The sequence below is a fragment of the Mastomys coucha genome, unplaced genomic scaffold, assembly GCF_008632895.1.
Source record: "Mastomys coucha isolate ucsf_1 unplaced genomic scaffold, UCSF_Mcou_1 pScaffold22, whole genome shotgun sequence".
Taxonomy (NCBI): Eukaryota; Metazoa; Chordata; class Mammalia; order Rodentia; family Muridae; genus Mastomys; species Mastomys coucha.
Genome location: NW_022196905.1, coordinates 18,972,901 through 18,997,113, shown reverse-complemented (window position 1 = coordinate 18,997,113; position 24,213 = coordinate 18,972,901). Strand labels below are relative to the sequence as shown.

General features: G+C 44.6%; 1 protein-coding gene across 15 annotated transcripts in view; it reads left to right on the top strand.

Moving 5' to 3' along the window:
• Positions 1 to 9,389: 9,389 nt before the first annotated feature.
• The window catches only part of Ikzf1 (IKAROS family zinc finger 1), a 91,159-nt gene continuing 76,335 nt past the window's right edge, over positions 9,390 to 24,213 (top strand). For 3 of the 15 annotated variants that reach the window (XM_031338318.1, XM_031338311.1, XM_031338307.1), the window contains exon 1: positions 10,094 to 10,168. Coding sequence is in view for 1 of the 15 variants with exons in the window: in XM_031338310.1 (XP_031194170.1) it covers positions 9,564 to 9,621 (58 nt within the window). In the remaining 14 variants the exon portion in view is untranslated. The other 12 variants (XM_031338315.1, XM_031338314.1, XM_031338310.1 and 9 more) reach the window with 12 other exon arrangements.

Here is a 24,213-nt window from a genome sequence, read left to right as displayed (position 1 = left end):
AAACAGTTGCGGGCGGGGAGTTCACTAAGGGATAACATGGCAAATACTAGCAAGCTTTTCACAGAAGCTGTTTCCAGTTCCATACTATCTTCATGAAAATGGATTGCCTAGGTCAAAACTAACCCATAGATTATCAGTTGAAAGAATTAAATAGACAATATCCCTCGTAGAGACATCACAGCTTAGAGAGGTGAAGTGAAGGATTTGATCAAGGTTGAAAAGAAAATCAATACCATAAGCAGCGCTCCTGACTCTTCCATGTACCAAACCAAGCCAGCATCTGTGGTCAGTAGTATGCTGTAGCACCAAGCCTTTCACCCAAGCATGACAGGCCAGTATTGCCTCTTGAAGGCATCTTGTCTCGTAGCAAAACCTAAAATCAACTCAGAGGTGTTGATGGCAATTGTTACACTAATTTCCAAAGACTTCAATTATAACTTGTTCAACATGAAGTCACATATGCTACCATTCTACAGCCGGGACACCAAAAAGGTGTGGCCCTATTGAAGCTAGCATCTACTGAAACAAAGTCAAATGTGAGCACAAGGCTCAGGTGAACAATAGATTTTAGAGGAGAATAGACCTCTCGCCCTGATGTCCTCAGAATGTCCTCAAACAAAGTATCGGTCACATCCCACCCTTGACCTGCCTCAGCCCGGAAGAACTTGATCTTTTGTCTGTGAAAAGACAACAGGATTGGGTCTTTAAGTGAAGAAATAAATAGTAAGTAGTTTTCCAGGTTTTCTGCAGCTATGTCTCATATTTGACAATCTTACGCTCCCCGACTTGACAGTCTGCTTTCACTAATCCATATGCATATAAGGTGTATATTACCCCCATGTCTACGAGATTCTCACTTAGCCAACGACATCTGTCTTTGAACTGTCATGAAATGCTAGAATGATTCTTTTTCTTTTGTGGTGTCAATTCCTCTTTCTGTCATTATTAACCTTGTTAAATACCCTCTTCCCTCCCCTTCTGAAAGGCATGAACTGAGTGCTAAGTTTCAAACATACCCCCTTAACACATCCAGATGGTGGGGGAAAAGCATATCTAGCTATCTACTTAATCAAACATCTACTTTCCCTCCATCAACGGGGAGTAGGCCCTTTTGTACATTTAACAAATTCAAGCAATTTAGCAACTGGGTTAAAGTCTATGTAAAGTACTTCAACAACATGGGAAATGAAGACACTGGTCTTCTGTCTGAGAATTGGTTAATGGAAGGCATGAAGTCTCAAAACGCGCACAACAGTGGGTTCTTACAGTGCTGCCTAATGCACTGCTGGGAAAACCTTGAGAAGTTTCCCATCACGGGGGGAGGGGGGCGGGTTGACAGTCTTTGCCTTTGCTGTCAGTTCCACTGTGGGAGGCTCCTAAATTTATTATACCTAGGAAAGGATTCTAGCACACTCCTATCTCATAAGAAGCAAAGAATCGAGACATGCAGTGATCCCTCAATGAGTACCGTTGCCTCCTACTATGACTATACAGAGGCCAATTTAGGCAAGCACATGGGCAGTGACCATTGAGCTCTTCTCTGTGGACATGATAAGGAGAAGCTGAGCAAGAACTCAGTCTCATCTGCTTTTGAACATCAGTCAGTTTAACTTAATAAAAATGTGTATATACACACCACACACACATACATACACACACACATATATATACATATATATATACATATACATATATGCAACATATATTGTAACCGTGGAGTGGTAGCATTGCCCACTGGTCTGTGTCTCCCTATCCAATGCAGTTTTTTTTTTTTTTCTGGATTTTCAAGACGGTTTCTCTGTGTAGCCCTGGCTGTCCTGGAACTCACTCTGTAGACCAGGCTGGCCTTGAACTCAGAAATCCGCCTGCCTCTGCCTCCCAAGTCCTGGGATTAAAGGCGTGAGCCACCACTGCCCGGCTCCAGTGCAGTTTTTAATGAGTAAGCAAAATGCTTACTATTACCTGTTAGACAATCATCTGTTTGGGGTCATAAAAAAGTAAGTGTATTCCTCCATTTAAAAAACAAAAGCCTGCCATCGCTTGGGAGGCTGCTGAACCTCAGTTTCCTCATCCACAAAGTAAGATTAGTGATGCAGTCCAACTTCCTGGGGAGGAGACTCAGGAGTGCTTTCTGCTGATTAGCTCAAAAGCCCTGCAAGTATCAATCTCTGAGTGCTATGTAGGCTGCTGTATTCTACCTTGGGCGCCCGGAGCTTTCACTGACATCAACAGGAGCTCCAGGACTGAGGAAGAAATATGTAGCAGGAGAGATGGTCCAGAGCGTTTCCATGGCGATTATGAAGTACACTGCAGTGCTAGAGGGCGGCAGCTAAGTGTGTGATTATCGACCGCTACATTTGGATTTGCTGTGAGAACTGCTGCATCAAGTAGTCCACTCAGATGACATCAATCATTAGGTGCAATGCCGTGTCTTATGGGCTTAATGGCATTGGAATCTAAGGGGCCAAAAAAGCTGCCCTCTGAGGTGAGCAATGGGCTCTCCAAAGGCTGGAGCACTGTTGCAAAGTTGGAACTGCCTTTTGCTTAGCTGACTGGAGTCTAATAAAAAGATTGGTAAAGCAGTATGTAGGTTCCGAGTATCACACGACCATAACCACATCTTTGCTCCTCAGCATCACCAATGGAACCAAATTCCCAGTTCTTCCCCAAAGTTTTTCACTTGGCTTGCCATCTTTTCCTTGCCACAGAAAATATTCCTAACTGTCATCAACTCTCTTTTGGATATTTACATGCCTCCTTCAAATTGTGGCAAAATATGGAATCTTCGTTCTGTAAAAATCTCTTTTCAATAGTAGCCTTTGTTGTTCCCCTATAAATTAGAACTATTCCTTCTCCTGGACTTCTGGGTCACTTGCTACAACTTGAAACACTATGCCTGGCAGAAAATGTTTATAAGATATAATCATAGAAAATAAGGGATGTTCAGATGAGAAGTCGACCCTTCAGCTTAATTGCAAAACAGTGTGTAAGCTCAAGAAAATTGTGAATTTGAGCTCTGAAGTGGAAATAAAGTTGCTACTTTCTGAGAAGCATATCATAGAAAATGAGTTCTTTTTCTTCATTAGAACAACATATCTGCAAGTAATAGGAATATTATGAGTACGTATTAATGGAGCCCATTACCATTGGGCTGTGTGTAGCCACAAAATGCATGATATTTGTAAAAAAAAAAAAAAAAACTTTTAAATCATCAAACTCAAACAAAGAAGACTTTACTCTCGGCCTTCCTCTATGCAGTATAATCCATAGTCATTCCTACAGAAATAAAAACTTATCAGTCCTCTTATGATACTTCCCTAATACTACCAGAACATAGGTTTAAAAAAAAAAAAGTCATTATAAGTTAAAAAAAAGTCATGATACCAAAGGTTGTACTTAAAAATCATTCTTTGTTTCCTCTCCGAAAAACAGATGGAAAATGAACAGGATAGTGCACAGGTAAGAACATGATGAATAAAATACACTTTTCTGTGGTCCCAAGATGGAAAGAAATTTGAAATATTCTTTGCTGAAACCGTTCCCTCTAGGAGAATTAAATAAGTCAGGAAGATCTATTCCAACCAACCTGAACTTGGAGACCAGAGAGGACAGGTGGGCGGGAAGAGAAGGAGCCCCTTCTAGCTGCAAGGTTAGGAAAACACAGCAACCATGCACAAATACACACTACAAACTTAACACGCCCAGTCTGTCATGGTGTACAAGCAAAGCATGTTTCCTGAGTTGGGAGAGTCTTGTAAATACTTCAAAACACAGAACCATTAAATGCAAACTTGCGCAGTGTCTGTTCAATGTTTAAGGCATTAAGAACTCAACACACAGTCTCTTTCTCTCTCTCTCTCTCTCTCTCTCTCTCTCTCTCTCTCTTTCTCTCTCTCTCTCTTTCTCTCTCTCTCTCTCTCTCTTTCCCTCTCTCTCTGTGTGTTTGTCTACATTAAAGAAATGCGGTTTCTTTAATATAATGAAATTACAAAGCAAATGTTAATTAGGATATTGGGAAATACTATGTACTATAAAAAGAACAGAGAAAAGGGAAGGAGCAGGTGTGCTGTGCTGTCAGAACTAGTGACATTCTCTGTGTGACAGTGGCAACTGAGGAAGACATAAGGCAGGAAATGGGGTAGGCAGATATCCACGATAACATTCTAGAAGACTGAACTGTAACTGCACGCCTTAACCAGAACCAGTGTGGAATATCTGAGGAGGACTAACCTGGGCCAAGGGGCAGGAAGTGGAGACAAAGTAGAAAATAGCTGAACAGAAGAGGTCAGAGGAGAGAGGCCAAGAAGAGGGAAGTGCACTTGGTCTCCTAGGACTACGTTTTGACTTGGGAGAGCTGGCAGAGACTTCTATAAAGAAGCAATCCAACCTGGCACAACATCTTCCTGGGCATCTCTGCCCTCTGTGAGGAGCAATGTAGAGATGACCACAGGGAGTAACCACAGGGAGGATAGGAAATAGGGCTTCAAGTCTGCTGTGGGCATAGCCAACTGGAGCCTCTGACAGACTGGATACCAGAGAAAGGAGAATAACTGAGAAATGACTAAGCCATGTCTGAGGGCTATTCACTGAGATGAGGAAAGTAAGATTTAAAGAGAAGAGTAGGAAGGGATCCATCTGTGATACAGAAAACATGAGCTGCACATTAGACTCCAGGGGAAGGTGTTAAGGGACAGTAGAAATATACCAAGCTAGACTTTAGAAAGGTCCGAAGCATAGATGCAAATATTAGTATTAACAGTACAGAGAATATATTGAACTCTGACACTGGAGAGGCCTTCAGGTCACTGACCACTAAGAGGAACCTGAGCAAGGCCTCATCCTAGCAGTGCTGATGTTTTGGGTAGAAGGCTCAGTCACCAATGACATAGGAGAAAAAACAGGCAGACGGGGCCTTGAAATATTTCACTCACTGAAATAATCTGAAAAGCTTGTATAAGGTTTTGGGGGAGGGAGCTTTAAAAGGCCTAAAGGAATAAGTATTCTCTTGCTGCCCTTGAGACAAGTTGTGCTTCACTCCATGACAGATATTTTTTCCCCCAGCTCTCCTCAGGATAAGAAAAAAAGAAAAGAAAGAAATGCTATGCTTACAACTTAGTCTAGGTTAGGCCCAACGGAGAACCTGGGAGCATCTGTCAGTCAGTCTACTTTCTTTACCCTCTGTCTGGTAGGCTCACATCTTAAGAATCTTCAGGCTGGGCGATGGTGCCGCACGTCTTTAATCCCAGCACTTGGGAGGCAGAGGCAGGTAGATTTCTGAGTTCAAGGCCAGCCTGGTGTACAGAGTGAGTTCCAAGACAGCCAGGGCTACACAGAGAAACCCTGTCTTGAAAAAAAAACAAAAACAAAAACAAAAAAAAAAAAACAAAATAATCTTTAGAGGCTCCTCCAAGCAGGGGAGGATCCAAGCGTGAGGGTCATAGAGGAAGAGGCAGCTGGAAAGGCTTTGGACAGGGAGGGGCAAACAGGAAGGGACCACAGGAAGGGGCGTATTGGATTGAAAGGTAAATGGAAAGAGAAAGAAAACACGGGCTTGTGGTTGACAACGTAGACAAGATTTGTCTTCCAATGCCTTAAAAACTACATTCTAAAAAATAGTAAGCACTTGCACAAGCTTAGAAGCCACTGCAGGAAAGTTAGGTTGTGTCAGCTCCTCTAGATCCCAAAACATTTCTGAGCAAGATATTGTTGCTATTGCTACCATGATGGTTATGTTCCTTTATCTATTTGAATATGTCCCTTTATTTATTTTTATTTTTATTTTATTTCATCTTAGTTTTTCAAGATAGGGTCTCTCTGTGTCGCCTTGACTGTCCTGGAACTCACTCTATAGACCACGCTGTCCTTGAACTCAGAGATATGCCTGTGTCTGCTTCATAAGTGCAAGGATTAAAGGCGAGTGCCACCATCTCCCGGCTATATGTCCCATTTTCCAAAGCTGAACTAAGGTGTACCTATAGATCACCCAAATAGCTTGCTCAGGCTTCTGTCACTCAGCTGAAGGTCTCTGCTTTTTCTCAACCCCAGGTGAGTGACCCTCTCTGACCTTAATGTTATGTAAAATGGGATGGCACTGCTGCTTCTGAGATGGGTGTCAGGCCTGGGAACTCCATCAGAGAGCTGAGTCAGGCTTAGAGAGGACACCATAACCTAGTATAATTTGGTGGGGGTGGGGGATAAGTTTTGTTGTTGTTTTTGGTTTGGTTTGGTTTTACTGGTTGTGTTCTGTTTTGTTTTGTTGCTTGAGAGGGGACTTTTTAAGGGGCCCTGCCTAGCTCTGGAGAAGAAAGCACCTCCTTTGGCTCTGTGTCTTCTACCCCTCCCCCCCACTCTGTGCCCATGAAGGTTCTCAGCTCCACCCTTTGTGTTCTAAGAGGATTTGAACAGAACACATTTTGAGCTGAAATGAAATTACCTAATTGTTCTTCTGCTGCACTAGATCCTGATACCTATAAGGAACAAGACCATGTCCTTATGCCTGATTATGATGCCTGGAGTATCAAACACTGCCTAAAATAATAAGTAAATACTTTTCTGAACAACTGAGTTGTTACATGCTACCTGAGTATTTATATTTTCAAGAATAGCATTCCAAGTCTTTCTTGTCTAATAAAGTCAACAGTTTCCCACAAGCCTGGTTGGTGTCTGGCTTTCTCAAGTCAGAGGAATATCTATTTATCTGTACTCACTCAAAACATTTTCCGAATTTTTTATCAGAACACTTTTTATATAAACCTCTTTTCCCAAATCACTGTTTCTAAGTTTAATTTTCAATCTAAGCAAATAATACTGATTTTTTTAAAAACTGATTATTTTTGAACACCTGAAGACCAACTCTTATATATCCAAAAATAGTAAGGTAAAGAGATTTTTGAGAAGAAATGGAAGGTGGTTGTGAGCTGTGGCACACGTTGATAGGATGTGAGTGCTAATGAGTCTGGGATGTGAATCTCTGTAATTCAGAAGCAGAGGACAGGACCTTTGCCTGGTTGCCAAGGGAACTCAGAACTCACAAGAGAGGAGTTTGCTGGGCTCCTGGTGCCTGCCAGACAGCCACTGCCCAGGGGACCCTCACCTGACCCCTTGGTCCACTGTTCCTTCACTTCAGCAATAGGTACTAGCCTGTGGTCTGTGAATAAAAGGAAGGAAACCAGGATGGGAACCTGAACCCAGGATCCAGGACAGACGTCACGCAGCCCAGCAGCCACCACTGGTGTTCAAAGATGAAGAAGCAGAAGCTGGAAGTCATGAAAACTGGGAAAAAGAAACCAAAGGATTGGGCGTTGTTACAACAGTTTCACACAACTCAGTTCCTGCATCTTGCTCCTGTTCCTTCCCCAACAGACTAGCAAAGTTCTCATGAGCTAACTTTATAGAAAAATCATCTACCAAAAATTCTTTTCCCATATTTAAAAAATGTGGTTGTTTCCCGATGCCTGGAGGAAAGCAAACACCTATTAGACTAATGTTTTAGCAGGTTCTTTAAAATGCAAAAAAAAAAAAAACTGTACTTGAGAACATAGCACACCTGTGATCCTGGGAGAGAGGTGGAGGCAGGAGGATGAGGAATTCAATGTCATCTTCTGTTACAATAATGAGTTTGAGGCTAGCCTGAGATACCTGCAACCTGTCTGGGAGGAAGGACAGAAGGACAGACAGACTGATGGCCACAACTTTTAACATGAAAGAGCTTGCCCTATTTCATCAAGTTTCACCAAAGTATCAATACCGCTCTGGAGGAGGTCTTCCAAAGACACAAGCCTGAAGCTGGGAAAGGTTAGGCGACTTCAGAAAGCTGACTTGTTAGCTGAATCGCAGTATCTCAGACACCCTTTCACTCCCTAAGATTCATTCTCCCTCAAAGTGTCTTCCAGCCCTTTCCTGGATAAAGTCCCCAGCTGAGTCCTTACAGTCCAAAGCTCTGAGCAAGGAGCCTGGAGTTAACCCCACAGGTGCTGTTAATCCGTGCAAAACAAAGAACTGGTAATTCAGTGGTTACTCCTGAACACATTAAACACTAACACCCATAACATTTTGAAAATGGCACTACATGTTATTAATTCATAAACAAAGTGACTGGCATTAAAATTATCTTTTTTTTTTTTACCTCTAAAGGCATCAATGTTTTAAGTGACCTCTGGTCTCTCGGTATCCATGGGGGGGGGGGGGAGACCAGTTACTTTAGCTCCACTTGCATGTGGGGGAGTGAGAGAAGTAGACCCTAGAATCTAACTTCTGCAGTATGCCCCACACCGCAGAGAGATGTTGGTGGCTAATGGGCTGAATAATAAGTAACATTCACTGATACTTCTGCTCCTCCAGCATGACGGCAGCATCTTTCATATAGATCCTTTTTAACTCTCAAACGATCCCTTGGGGGAGATTTTATTATTACCCTCTAGTTATAAGAAACAGGCCTGGTGGATGTAAGGCCATAAGATGATATCAGAAAGCCCAGGGTATCTGGACTTGTAGACTTAAAAGAACACACTTTGCTGGGATGACCATGTCTGAATCCATTCCCTAGGACTAGGCAAGCATTTAAAGGGACATGTCTGATGTCAAAGGGTGCTTGAGCGTCTAAGAACTAGAGATGTCCAAGACCCCTTCCTTACCTAACCAGTCTAGCCTCGATCCCCTTGCACCTTGCAGTTTATGGTTACAGCCTCAGAAAATCCGTCTAGAGGCAACTCCTAGACACAAGGAAGACAGCCAGAGTTTGGAACTCTTAAAAAAAAAAAATCACAAAGGAAAAGGAATTGCTGGGAGTAAGACCAAAGGGCCGTTTACAAGTCTGGCCTCCCATGAGTTGACTTGGCTCAGGATCTCTGTACAGTGGCACATCTCCAAAAACAAACTGGTAGATGGTGTCTAAGCTGTCCAAGAAAACTTTTGTCTATGTGTTGAAAGGACTTCTCTCAAGAATAGTAGAGGCCAAGCATGTCATTGGGGTGCATGGGTCCAGATATGGCTGCTATGGCAGCCAGACCACAAGTATATGGACAGCTGTGTCCCCGACCACACTCAGCTGCCCTCGAGTCACATTTTCTGCCTGTCCCTGTGGCTCACTCCTCTTGCCACCTGGGAAGCCTGCGTCTTCCTTTCCACCTGTCAACCTATCCCTTAGAGGCCCAGAGCCTTCCTCCCAGCTACTGTAACTGCCTGCCCTCCTCTCAAGGGTACTCCAGAGTTTTATTTTGTGCTTTACTGAGTGGTTTTGAAAAGTATTGAGGCAAGGCCACCCCCACCCCCACCCAGGCAGGGACACTGCTGTGTGTCTGGAATTCAAGATTCTCCCTCTGTGCTCAGTGTTAACGCCTGTCTGGCCCCCTCTGGGTGTGGCCCAGCTAATCAGAACGATGATGGGCTCTTCATAGAGTATGAGCACCGTCAGAGGCTGCAGTCCTGTCTCTACGCAGGCACTCCCTGCCTGATACGCCAGGGAGAGAGGTCTGCAGCGCCGAGGAGCGTGGTGTAGGATTGCCTTGCTCCCACCTCTGACCACAGACCCCTTCCACGCCGCCGGCGTGTGCACACAGGCCGGGATGGAAGGCGCCATCCTAACTTCTGCTGTGAGCAGGTGGGAGGGAAGAGACGCGAGAGGTATTCCATTGGTTGTCTGGGAAAATGAACTGCACCTTCTCCTCACTCGCACAGGATCAACTTTTCCCACCCCCCCAGGGTGGGCATCAGTACCTTGGGGTCTGAGCCTGAACGCGGGAGCCCAGGGGTGCCAGTTCCCAGGGACTCCGGCTGTACACACACAGCTGTTGCTCTTAGACACCGGGGAAAGTGCCTTACAGTGTCCCGCGTTCCCCGACTGGGCGAGTGAGCCAATGTCACGACCGCCCAGCTGTCCCGCGCGTGGCGCTGCGGCCGGGAGGCCCCTCCCCCTCCCCGCGGGTCCCGCAGGTGCCGCACCCCTGCGGGTCGAACGCGGGTCCCGCGGTGGCGCGGCTGAACCGGACCAGCCCGCGGGCAAAGCGCGGGCCGCCGCATCCCGCGCGGGGCAGCGGCGCGATGCTGCGCTGGAATGAGGAAGCTTGGAGCCGAGGGGAGGGCCCGGGCGCGCTGCGCGCGGGGGTGGCGGCGGCGCGCCGAGCGGGCCCGGCGCGGGCGAGCGGGCTGCAGCCGCCGGCGGCGCCAGCAGGTACGGCCGGTGCCCGCCGCCGCCCGGCGACCCTCGGCGGCCGGGCCCGAGCCCCGCGCGGCTGCAAACTTTGTGTGCGCGGGAGTTGCCGTCTGCAAGCGGGACCCGAGGGCGGGCGCGGGACGGGACGGTGCCTCCCTCTGGCCGGCTCAGAGTCCCCGCCGGGGTCCCCGAAGCCGCGTGGCGTGCGCGCGGGCCGGGTGGGCTGTGGGACAAGCCAAGCGGGAGGCGGGTCGTGAGCGCTAGCCCAAAGTTTGCACGGTGCGGGACGAGGGGCGCGCGCTCCGGGCGGCCGCAGGTGGCGGCGCGGTGAGCCCGGGCCAGGTGCGCCGGCAGCGGGGCGGCGCTGTCGTGCGGGACGGCCGAGCGGCCCCGGGCTCGGAGCCGGGTCGGAGCCCGCGGGGGGCGGGGAGTGTGGCGAGAAATGGGGAACAATGCGAGTGAGCAACTTGAGGAAGTCATTGTGAAAGAAAGCTGGGAATTGCTCCGCGGCCAACTTAGCAGGGCACTCTAACAAGTGCCTGCGCGGCCGCGCCCGGGCCGGCGACAGCGGCAGCCCGGCGTAGTGCAGTCCATCCCGGGACGCTCGGCCGCAGCTGGCGGAGACCGGGTAGGTCCCGCGGGGTGCAGGAGCCCCCAGATTCCCGGCTGCTCTTCGTGCCCCCCAGGATCATTCTTGGCCCCCAAAGCGCGGTGCACAAATCCACGTGAGTGTTTTCGAATTAAATTTCAGTAGGAAAACGTGGGATAACGGGTGGATTTGGGGATTTTTTTCAATTAGGAGTAGGAAAGAAAGACAAGTCACTCGAAATCCATAGTGTCGGAGTCGCTCACGTCTATCTTTTTCTTTCTGAGGATTGTGAGAGCTTTGACTTAGGTCAAAGCCTCTGCCTTTTTAGGCTGGGGCTGCAGGTGCGAGACCAGGCCAGTTGAGGCACTTCTGAGTAGCCCGGGGTCCCACGAAGAGCATGTCCTGCTTTTATGTTTAGGCTTATATCGACATACCTAGCCAGCGTTTTCAAAGTCATGACTAAAGACTTTCCTTCTTTTTGATGCGAGAGCTATTTGCTTTCCTGATAAGATCCTGTCTGAGTTTGCTTTGTGCAAAACAGAAATGATCAGAGTATTGAAACACATTTTCTCATCGCACTGTCTGATCCCAGGTCCTGAAACTATCGCAGGGAGACCCTGTTATCAAATAGGCATCAGGACGCTTGCAAATCATTTGTGATTTGCTTTTTAAAGTTGCCAAGCATCATTGGTGGTTCCCAAGAAATCTTATGAGCTTTTGATTTCCTTCTAATTTGGGAGTGCAGGATGTGGCATCTGGTGACCCAAAGGGATATCAATTCAAAAGGTCTGAGACAGAAACATTTTCTATTTTCTTTCGGGAAGGAGCCCACCCAGAGTGAATTTTAACGTGCGGTTTTGCTCAAGTAACCTACGCGTAATTTCTCTCCCTCCTGCAGACAACCTATTTTATCTTTGTGCTGCCTTGTTTTAAATGTACAGAACCAAAGTGGTTAGGGAAATAGCCCTTTACTAGTCCATCCTACCTGTAGAAGAATTTTTAAAACGTTGAAAATGTATAATATACATATACATAATATTTTTTCATAGACATTGAAATGCTTTTAATGATTGGCTCGTTTGGGTTATGAGTTTAGAGGGGGGTGAAGTCAGTAAGAAAATCCCAGAGCCTGCGTCAGTTTCTTTGTTTGAAGACATTTGTTCTATGAGATTGAATTCATTCTTTTTTATGATTTTCAAAGTAACAATTTAAACATTATTCATAGTATGTTAGTACGTGTCCAAATTGTTTCAGTGACAAATCAGATTACTGGGTATATGACTCAAAATGTAAACGGGGACAGATATCCTTGACAAAAGATTCATCTGCTCACCTGGATCAGCACCCTATAATACACAGCACATGTGGAGGACATAATGTAGCCACATCCTTGTAAATGACAGTGGGGCACTTCACTCACTATGCACTTTGATAAAACATGAACAATTTCAACTTTCCCCACACACATACATGGCTGTTCCTTTTTTATCGCAGAATAAAATATTCTTCCCAGACATACAATGCACTAGAGCTGATGGCCAAAATGTTTTAAGTCTGATGGCTTTGGGATTTTTTGTTGTTGTTGTTGTTCATGGTGATCATTGAAACCTAGAGTTAAGAAACTCCAAAGAACTTGTTTGTTTAATTCATTGGTGGTTTAATTGAAGGGCCAAACCCCAAATTTCTCCACACATTTAGAAGGCATCACCACAATAATAGCCCACCATGGTGACCTCACAAGCAGACAGGGGCTGCTAAGAAAAGTGTGAACGAGTGTGCAGTTTGGCTCTTGAGAAGTTTGTGTACTATCTCCTAAAGAGAAAGCAAATGGTGGTTGTTCTTGTAGTATTACCATTGTTGAAAATTTAAGATCACAGTTAATTTATTGCCCCAAAGTTGTAAAGCCCAGAAAAACCATAGGCCCCTGGCATTCATTCTCTTTGCCTCACTAGAGGCTAAAGGTAAGAATGATGTTTTTTTAGTTTGAGGAAGTTTTTTCCCTTGATTTGAATTTCTGTGTTTCATATTAGTTTTTATAACAGCACATTGTTTAGAAGAATGTCAGAACTTCTGAAATCCGACAGGCTCATAGATAGATAGATAGATAGATAGATAGATAGATAGATAGATAGATAGATTGGTCTGGATTATATATATTAATATATGCAGGAAATAAACTACATGTGTACATATGTGCACACACCTGCTTGCACATGCACAGATCACACGCATTGTGTGTTGTAAGAGAGGCTTGAAAGCAGCAATGAGAGAAGTTTTAACGTTAAATACACCTAAGATGGGGGACTAATTTTCTTTATCTTATTTACTTTTTACTTTTTTAAAAAAATATATAAAATAAAATAGTTTCTCTGTAATGGCATAATGGGACGTAGATAATGTTAGTTTTATAATATTAGGTAATTTTGAGTGGTTACCAAATTTTGCACATTCATGTACTGTTACTGCAGTTAGCCAAGATTCATCAACACTAGCATGTTGTCCCCTGAAACATTTGACATTTCAAAACAGTCTCTCTATAAAATAAGTGGTATTTGCCGGGTTCTAAGGAAAATGGGATGTGATTCCAGCCTCCAAAGGCACACCAGGAGCCTCTGCGCTCCTTGGGAACCAGTAGCCGCTGATGCCTGTTTTTCAGACAGACAAATGTCTTGGGACACCGTGGTTCCTCCTTTCAGCTGTAGCTCCATCTCTGCCTAGAAACCTGTGAACAGGGCCGCTTTCTCTCCTGGAGCTCTCTCAGCTTACTTCATTTCGTAGATTTGCTATCTAGTCCTTACATTTCACAGGAAAACACACGACCTGTGACTGCAACGAGTGATCTCTCCTGGGGATACAGGGAGAAAAACAGAAATCATTTCACATCTTGAGAGAGAGCTTGGTTTTTGCTTTTTTTTTTTTTTTTTTAAAAAGGACACTTTTAAAAAAAAATCTAGGTTTTAGGATGGATCGCTGTGGTGCTGACGAAATGCTCACACTGGTTCTTCATATAAACCACTGCTTCCTCACATTCCTGTTAATTTAATAAATGGCCTTAAACCTCGGGGTACTTTGTCCCATCGCTGGAATATATGCTTCTGTTCTTAGAATTTCAGTACTCTCTCTTCAATAGTGTTTGTTTGAGATAGCCCTTAGCAGCTGGATGATAATATAACAATTATTTTAAGACATTTGTAAGCATTCTTACACACAGTATTACTACATGTTATAAGTGAACTCTATCAGCCAACAAAAATATGATTTACAAAATATTTCTAAAAGGAGAAATGGTATCTGTCCTGGTTTGAGGGCTATCTTTCTAGTTCTTCATGGGAAAGTCTCAAAGGGACACAGCTGGCTGAGGCACAATCTAAAGACAACTGGCAAATTATTTTCACTGGCATTTTCCCGTTTTCATGTTAGACTGTAACAAATAAGTGGATGCCAAGGTGTCTTCAGCCAACCAGCTGATGATAAATGTTTGGGGTTTGTTTTTGTTTTTGTTTTTATTTTTTTAAAGAAAAAAAAAAGGAGTGAAAAAGCCCAAGTGTCAGGCATAGGGGCCATTGGTCCTTTCTGTAGGCCTAGCAGGGCTGCTTTTCTCCCATGACCAAGTCTTGCCAGGGGGAAGTCATAATTCCCGTTGACAAAAAGAACACCCCTTCCCACCCCGCGTCTGACAAATCAGACATCCGAATGATTTCTGAACTCGTTTTGGTTAAGACAGGAAGCATAGGCTCCCTTCCTGTGTGTGTGCTTCCCTGAGAGAAAACTCGCTTCCCTCCTTCTTTGCATACTTGGCGACTGGGTCTACCTTTCTCTGAACCCCAGTGGTGTGTGAAGGCTGGACTGGGACGTTGGAGGAAGAGGAAGCGGGATCTGAGGCTCATCCAGGGACCAGGGTCCTTCCCAAGTGGCTACTCAGAGGGGACCCGGACCAAGTCTGGATTTGTGTGGCAGAGAGAGACAGCTCTCGTTTGGTCTTGGGGAGGCACAAGCCTGTTGGTGAGTGTCACATGGCTTGGCTTCTCTTGTTGTGCTTGCTTGGCTTGAGTTAGCCTGTGTTCCTTCCATCTCCTGCTGGGAGTTTTGATGAGCACCCATCATCCAGAGTGCCTCCCTGCCACCCCTGCCCAGCTCCCTGTCTTGGGGTGATGGAGAGCATCATTAGGCTCCATCTGTGTGTTCTGCTCTCAAGTTAGACCCATGCCCTACCTCCTGATGGCTTGTGGCACGGGGCCATGGCTTAATGAATTGCTTAAAATGAGCCCTAATTAGAGCAAAAGAGCTTTCTTCATCTTCTCTCAATCGAGTGTGCAGCCATTCGAATTTTTTTTTTTTGAAAGCAACTCACCTCAGGAGCAAATATGACACTTGCCGCCATTTTCAAAAGCAAAGTTTAAGATGATGGGTGGAGGGTTAGGTATAATGGACTACAGAATCTGATGAGAAATCTTGCCCTGTCTCTCAAGCTATAGGCTGTCTTCCTTACTTTCTCACAGTCTCTTCCCTTCTCTTTCTTTCTGCAGTATGTGGCATTTTGGCTAAATTATTGAAATAACCAATTAATGAAGAGTGTTCTTTAAACTCCTTGTATATATGAAGAGTGTGTGTGTGTGTGTGCGTGCGCGCGTGCACTGTGTTTTTGAGATTCCACGCTGATTTACACTTTATGACATTTTCTGTTATGCTCAAACAGTTAGAAGATGAACAATGTGATTTGGAATAATCTTTTGCCAGAGCTAGGCATTCCGTAAGGACCAACTTAGCAGGTTTAGATAATTTTCTGTTGTATCACACTTTCACTGGTAAATTTGGAGCAAATAAAATTCCACAAGACTGTTCCTTTGACCTAATGGGGGAAAAAATGTTTAATTTATCATCTTTAAGAGACATGGAAATGAGGAGTTGACCTTTTGTAAGCTTATGTGAGACACTCTAAAAAGTGCCCCAGTGCTCTTAATGGAAACTAGAGAAAGCCATCGACCCCCTAGCGCGAGCCCCACTTTTAGCCTGAAAAAAAAAAGTGACCTTTTCTCTCCCTTGTTTGTGCTGAGTTTTGGGTAGAGTAGAAAACTAAAGTGATAGTCAGAGACCTGTCATAAAAACAGGTAAACTGTGTCTCTCAATTCATCAAATGAAAGCCAGCGGCTAAGTAAGTATCTCAGGCCCTTAACGCCAAGGTTGGCAGTTACTTTTAAAACACAGTTTGGAAAGTTTGAGTTCTTCTCCACCAAAAATGTGTTGGTGCTTTATCACGTAGTTATATATGTTTGATCAAATTTAAAGGATTTTTCACTTGAATTAAGAGCATCCAGGACTTTTGTCAAGGGAATGAACTTTCCTGAAAAAGACTTGGAGCGTTGAAAACTCGTTGTTGCTGTCTGTTAGGGGACTGCAGAACAGCCCGAGCAGGCCGTGTTTGGCTTTCTAAAGAGCAGTTTCTGCCCTATTATAAATAGACATGCCGATTTTTGTAACTGTACAAATGAGGAAGTTGTGAGGTTCCATGAGGTTCAGCTGATGACCCTTGTCTCCTGGGTTTGCATGAGGACCTTGTAGGCTGAAGGTGAAGAATTATCAAACCATCCAGATAGCCTGGGTTCGGTGGACGCATGTTATACATGAGCCTCGATCTTGTTCATGATGTGTGGTGTGGGCATGACTGTCTTGAGGATGCTCCCTGATCTGGGCAGGGGACTCTGCTACTGAGCCATATCATAGAAATGTAGATGTTCCTTAGGATCTAACTGGAGGACCAATGCATATAGTCAAGTGGCATTTTTTGGTCATTGTTCAGTTTATTGTCCATAGTTGTTATCATATAGCTGATTTCCCTTCTGTTGACACTACAGTCGTCTTGCTTATTCCAGTAGAAGTTGGGTGAGCAAGAATAACTTTCCAAAGTACTGAAGCCCTTAAAAGACCATGATGTGATTTAGGGAAATCAATTTTCGAACCTAAATTATGATACTGTGAACGTAGTTTTGAAAAAAGAGCATATTACAAGTTAATATTTTAATAGTGTTTATTAAAAAGTTATTTCATTTGAAGTGACGATGGTTGATTTTTATAGGTGCTGTCAATAACACCATCAGTTTCAGTACTTTTGGGAAAATGGCCACAGAGTCCATGGGGCGTGCCCTGAGTGACAGCAGAGTGACAATGAGCAGGCCATGAGTAATTCATGGTCCTCTCTGGAGCAAAGACTAGATGCTCCTTAATAAGGCTGGGGTATGCTAAAGTGACCTTTTATATTTAAAAAATAAAAATAAAAGGCCAGTGTGTGTCGGTGTCAGGTGCTCAGTGATGGTGCTGACCTGGAGCATGAGCAGTATCCTATCTCAATGAGACAATAAGTAACATGAAAAGCAATGTATGCTGGGACCTAGGAAGTCCTTCTTACTATCACAGTGAACAGTCAAGTCAGAGCACCTTCTTACTTACATTGGGTCAGCTTGCATGTAAGGACTTCCAAACAATGAAGCTCTGCGTGGCTTAACTTTATTTTGTTTAGACCCAAACAAAATAAAGCCTTTGGCAAACAAACTGACCCAAACTGACCCAAGCCCGTTTAGCTAAAGTAGAATAGCATTGTAGAAACACACGCATCAGAGGTGCACTTTCCTAATGTTATGGATGTACAAGTGGTTTCCCCACTATTACGGACAGCTTTAAGGTTGTGTTTTCAAGTATCTACTTGATGGAATTTACTTGTATGTCTACATAATTTCACTGCTAAAAGTCACAACGAGATGTTGTATTTTTTGTGACACCACATTCTCTTACTAATTTAAAAAAAAAAAAGTTGTAAGTTTGTACTTTTAAACTAGAACTAATGGGAACTTGGGAGAACCGGGTTCTGCCGTCTCTTGCTGACAATTACAAAGTCTCGGCACTTCGGGAATTATCTGTGTGGCTCACTTGTGGACGCTGTTGCTGTGTTTGAAAGATGGAGATCTCACTTGTGCTGTGTCTCCCATCACTCTACTCTGGGCCATGCGTAATGGTCTTCCACAGTAAGAGGGCAGAAGACCGTGCTTCTCAGCTTGGACTTTTCTCCCCTTAAGTGATGAAGTGTGAAGAGCCACTTACATTTAGGAAGCTACTTAGGAAGTGGCCAGTGTTGATGGTCCAAATCAGAAAGCATGTCCATTGCAACTGCATGCCTCTCCTCACTGGCTGTGAGTGGGTGGCCAGTGTGGAGCTTAGAGAGGAAACACAGCTTTGTTGTGTGGACATGGCTTACCTGAGGGAGGAAGAGTCAAGGCACCACTGACTCATGTCAGCACACGTGTGACCCTCTTGCCTTCAATCCCATTGTCTTTCTTGTATAAAATCCATCATCTTTTCTATTTTTACTCTATCCTAGGGATTCGCCCTGATGCCCAGGCTAGCCTGAAACTCATGAACACATACATAGCCTGGGATGCTAGCCTGGGATTATAAGGGTGAGCTACAGTGCCTGGTTCTACCATTTTCCTTTACATGTCACAGAACAGGTACTCAATCATGCCTTCTAATTAGGAAGCAATCCTTATTTTGTTTCTCTCTCTCTCTCTGTCTCTCTCTCTGTCTCTCTCTCTCTCTCTCTCTCTCTCTCTCTCTCTCTCTCTCTCTCTCTGTCTCTGTCTCTCTCTCCCCCCTGTGTGTGTGTGTGTTTATGTTCATGCGTATGTACACCTGTGTGTGACAGTGTGCATGTGTATGTGTAGAGGCCAGAGGTCAAAATGGAGAATCTCCCTCAATCTCTCCCTTATAGTTCCAGGCCAGAGTCTGCCCCTGACTGGCTCAACTGGCTGCCAATCTAGCCTCACAGATCTTTTGTCCCCACCTCCCAGCACTGGAATTACAATTGCCTTGCTAGGCTTTCTATGAGGGTTCCTAGGATTAAACTCAGGTCCTCAAGTTTGCCTGGCAAGCACTTACTGACTGAGGTATTCCTGTAGCCCCTTGGCTGTATTTTTAACAGACTTCCTCATTTCCCTTTGACCCAGCTTCTTTTGCATATCAGTTTCTGCCCACAGAGGGAAAAATGTGAAGCCAGGGCTGCACATCTGAGTGATTTGCCCTGGAGACGAAGGTTCACAGAACAAACTGCTGGAGCCTTGTGCGGCTTAGCTGACAGTGGGAGGAGGGGCGTGGTGAACGCTAAATTGGATTCCTATGCTCCTGTTTAAATCTTGTTTCTCATTGTTAGTTGCACCAGCAAAGCTCTGGGAAATAATCATGAAAATGCGTAGATTGGCAGCTAATTTTTGAAGAAATGAAAAGAATCAGAGATGAAATAGGAGCACTCAGAAGTTTTTATGTTCTCCCAACCTGTTTTGTCAAATTGTTACGCAAACCTAGAAGGTCTCTGACTAGATACAAAGGCGCTGCATATTGCTGCCCTTTCTCTTGAAGCAACCCTTTTGAAAAATACAGCGTAATTCACAGTGATGTGATAAATTTAAAAAAAAAAAAGGGGGAATCTTCAGTGTACAGATGAAAAGACATGACTCTCACAGAATAATGTGTTTTATTCAAAAGGTTTGTGACCTAGGCATGTTTAATAGGTGATAGTCCTGGACTCGACCCTGCCCTCCACAGACACACTTACTTCCTGCCTTGAGAGAAGGACTTTGAGTATTAAGTGGCTAGTCTCAGTCTCCCTGGGACAGCTTTACCAGTGAGAAAGAAAGCCACCGAGCACATGTGTGTAACCGTATGACCAGAATGGAGTTGCTGTACAAGTTCTATTAGGAAGATGTTTGTCTAGGTTTCAGGCTATTGCAAAGAGTGGGTTTATATTTTAGCCAAATATGAGGGGCACCTTCCACTGTCTGTCAGACATTTGGGTCTTGTCTCCACTGTGGTATGTACATGGAGCTCTTAGAGCAGGCAGGAAAGACAGATACTATTATCAGATGACTGGGAGTTCTGAGCTCAGCTCTGCTGCTTGTTGACTGTAGCCTTGGGCAGGCAACTCTTGCTTCGTGACTCTGCTCACAGCCTCGCTCTTCTCTTCTGCAAAATGGGAATGATAGAGCAGATTCCACTGACAAATCAGCATTGGATGCCCGCTGTGTACTGGACTCTGAGCCAGGCTGCCCAAGAAAGCGTTGGGCAAGGCAGGGTATTCACAGTGTCAGGAAGCTTATTAACAATTTAGCTCTCAAACACCTCATATGTAATGGGGCTGCCTCAGAGGGACCTGTGCTCTTCCTTTTCTTGCTGTAGACAAGGTTCTCAAGGGTCCTTGTTGAGTGAGAGATAACCAAGAAGTCTTGGGAGAGGGAAAGGCTTTTGCCTTGGAAATAAATACAAAAGTTGGTATACAGTTTTTAAATCTCAGGACATTTTTCAAAGCTTGTGGAAGTACAGTACAGGCCAGGTAACAGATGAACATCTACTGACCGCCATTCCTGCCTACAGCAAGCTTTACATGCCATGTGCTTAGCCGTTCTCCTGATAGCCATACCATTTGGGTAACTTGGAAAGAAAGATGTTTGTGGTTTCTGACCGGCCTCTAGTTTTTTTCACTTTGATTTAATAATTCTGTACTGAGCTTGTGAAAATTCTGGAAAAGGTACTGGGTTATGACATAAAGCACCACAGGGAGAGAAGGGGTACTTGTTGAAGAAAGATCTACCAGCACTTCTGAGGACTTGTTGAGGTTCTGGGCCTTGCAAGTTAGAAATGGGCCAGCACTAAGGAAGGCCTGGCCTGGCGGCTTACCTGGAGACAGCAACTGCCCAGGGCTGTTGGATGCTTCTCCCGGGAGCTAGCCAGGTTCCAGCCTGGTGGCAGTGACCTCTGCGTAGCAAGAGGAAAGGCTTCTGGCCTCCCAGGAAGGCTCCCATGGTGTGTAGAAGTTTTGAATCTGTGCTTTCTGGCCAGTTGCCAGAGCAGTGGGGTCCTCCCTATGCAGTCTGAAACCTGGCACCCATCCTCCTGTGTTTCGTGCCTCTTCTCTAATGTTGGTGATGTGTTGCATCTTTCTGTCTGAATCAAGGAAACAAAACCTGTTTGTCCCTGTTTAATCAGAAGAAAATAGAAACAGTCAGGAAGGAAGAGGGACAGGAGGGGAGAGAGGGAGACACAGAAATTGAGAAGAGAAGAGAGTTAGATGAAGAAGACAGGAAATGCAAAGAGATCCTGAGGGATGGTGGGGTTATACGGAAGGCCTCACTGCTCACTGTCCTAAAGAGCCAGCCTTGGGCAGCCTCTGTCATGCTGGACTGCACTTATCTCTGCATCTATTTCCCCTTGTGCAAGATTCAGAACTGCCTGCTCCAAAGAAACAATAAAAGCATTCATGTTTAGAAGAACTGCCCAGGTGAGAGCTAGTTTACTGACACTGTGGCATGTTCTCTGGTGGGTTGTCTCTTATCTGAGACTGCTTGCTCTTCTCATGCAAAGTGGACCACCACAGCATGTTTCCATGACAGGCTTATTCCTTCAGACACCCTTGCCCAGACCTGAGGATGCTAATGGTTTGCTTTGGTGATTAACTCCTTTTAGTGAATGAAATCTCCTTGTTTTATTTAAAGCTGAGACCAGTAACATAATTGAGCTCAAACTTTTTTTTTTAAGTTTTTAAAATGTATTCATCTCCCTCCCCCCCTCATACAAACACACATGTGGGGGTGAACAGTGTGTGCTAGCATGTCTTTGTGTGTGTGTGTGTGTGTGTGTGTGTGTGTGTGTGTGGAGGTCAAAGGAAGAGAATCAATTCTCTTCTTCTACCACGTGGCTCCTAGGGATCAAACTCTGGTTGCCAAAACTTGAGGGCATCACCATTATCTTTTGAGACATCTCTCTGGCCCTTTAAATCCCACCCTTCCCCCTCAGATTCCCTGCATTGCTTCCACATGGCAGAAGAGATCCTTTGTAGGTGTTTTGTAAGCAGTACCTGGTGGTCAGCATAGTACCCAGGATGGGTTAGACTCCTTCGGGACACTTAGGGATACCCTTTGTAAACTTTGCCTTGAAAGAGGACAAATGCATTTCTCTCTCACTCTGCATTAGTAGGTTACTTCTTTAGTCTTGACCCAAAAAGATGCAGATCTCAGTTTGGGGACGTTTAAGGGGCTTAAGAAGTCTCTGCAGAATTCATAGGACACAGTATAGACTGACTCCAGCCCTTAGCTTAAAAATTATCAATTATCTAAAACTGTTGTTGATGAGACCCTGCTGGCAACCGTACTAGTCACAAGTCCAGAGAGGATGGGGTTGAAAATGAGCATGCAGATCTAAGTGAGGTAGACTGTGTCACAAGGGTCCATGTGCCCTGGCTGGCAGGAAGTCTGTCGTTAAGTGACTCCACAGAGCAGCCATATGCAGAGGTGAGCTACTGGGATCCTGACATGCACCTGTATTACCACAGTGCCCACAGAGACTTGCTCCAAGCACTGTCGGTGGCCTCGCTTGTCTGTCCCCCAGATGCATGATAGCTGGCTTCTTTCTCTATGAGATGGCTTTTTGGAGAAGGGCAGGCACTCATACTCATGGGCCTGATAAAACATTTGTTTTTACTTGACTTGGAAGTAGCTTGGGTATATTTTCTGAGCTATCACTGGGCTATCATCTACTAAATCAAGCCTTTAATGCATAACTGTTAAAATACAATAATGGCACTGTATAGGAGTTAAGTTAAACATTTTAGCAGTACCTCTGGAATGTGTTTAGTGTCTTATGAAAAGCATAGGAACACACAGAGAAAAAAGTTGATTGGTCCGAAGTGGTGGAACCTACATGAGTTCCTTACACCCTGCCCCCACCAAAAAAAAAGAGAAAGAAGGAAAGAAAGGAAGGAAGAAAGAAAATTCATTCATGCCAAAATAAGTTCATTCCCAACATTTTGTGTTGAAGTTACTAACCAACCAACATTAGAGCATCTCAAAGCTTCAAAAATCAATGAGTTTACAGCCAGAAAGCCACAGGAATAAGGTCTCAGCTTTGACTTGTGCAGCCCAGCCCACCACGTGGGCCCCTCCTCTAAGTCTTTCTTTATTCCTGTTTTGACAGCTTCATTTTGCACTGAAAGGCTATGGGACTCTGGACACAGAGCTCTGGCTACTCTTGTACTGCTTGGCTATCTTCTCTGGGGCTGATGTGTCTCATTTCAGTGGTTGTTGGACCTTCCTTTGGGGTCTAAGCATATGTGTACTGTTACAGGGCTTTTGTCTCCCTGTGGTCCTGGCTGCTCTCCTAAGTTCCATAATCAGCCTTGGAAATCCTCACAAGCAAGACAAGTGAAGCACCTTTCAGAAATCGATGAAACCCTTCTCTATCCTGAAAGCAGGACTGCTACTTATGTCTACCTCATGACTAATATTCTTGAAAAAAAATACTTCATCCACATATATCACAAAATATACTAATGATAAAAAGATATATAAAGTTTTAATTATATAGATAACATCACAAAATTGCTTATATAGCTATATGATATGTACGTATACATATATAAAATAAACAATACTTTCATATATTAATATAAAACTACATGTACATATACCATGTCTTACATATTATTGTGTGTTACATAAAACTATGAACATATGTGCCCCTGCCTATACACTTTCCCAAACAACTGGAATCCCCCAATCAGTTTCCAGGTTTCTTTTAAAAGCAAGCCTCAGCCCATATCCCTATAGCTGAACCAAAGAGACAGTGGTACCCAGGAAAAAAAAAACAAAAATGGACCAGACTTAGATTCAGCAGATAACCTGAGTCTGCTGACAGCGATGGATGTCTAGCAGACCATGGTGAGCAGATTCAATGAAGTCACCAGAGTATTCTGCTGGACATAGATTTCTTACCGAGCTACATACTAATAACATAACATTTAAGGGTGCCTGAGTGCCATGAAGTGTGGCCCAGCCAAGTCCACTGCATTCACTTCTCTCCCTCTGTCTCTGGGTCCCTCCCTGGTATTTGTGGTAGTCTGTATACAGTCTATGGAACACTCACCATGGCCACTATAAGACAGCCTCTTCCTATGAGTGTTTTCATTTCAAACCAAGATGAGGAGCCAGCCACAGGCCTGCAAAGCAAGAGGTTTGAGCCCTCTCCTGGCTTGTTCTGTCATCTCTGTCTGTGAGAGAGCGGTGATGGAGTCTGCAGCTAGAGCTGAGGAGTGGGGGACAAGGACAGAGCATGTATTGCCCATCTGCCAGGCTGGAGGTGTATTCATTATTGATGGAGGTAGTGCGTTCCTGTTCAGATATGCAGCCTGCCTGGGTAAATGAGACATTCTTCAGCAAATTGCTTCGTTTTTTGATTGCTGATTGTACGCGTGTCACCAAGCTGACTCAAGGTTCATCGATGCATGCTCAGTAAATTAGAAAGAACATAACTATGGATCAGCCAAGAGAATGAATTCTGTGCCTACAATGACCCAGGGCCATTTAATTTTCTGCTTAATTTTGTTGCAGTCAGTTTGCATTTTGGGTTATTATGCAGTAGGAAATTAACAATAAATAACAAA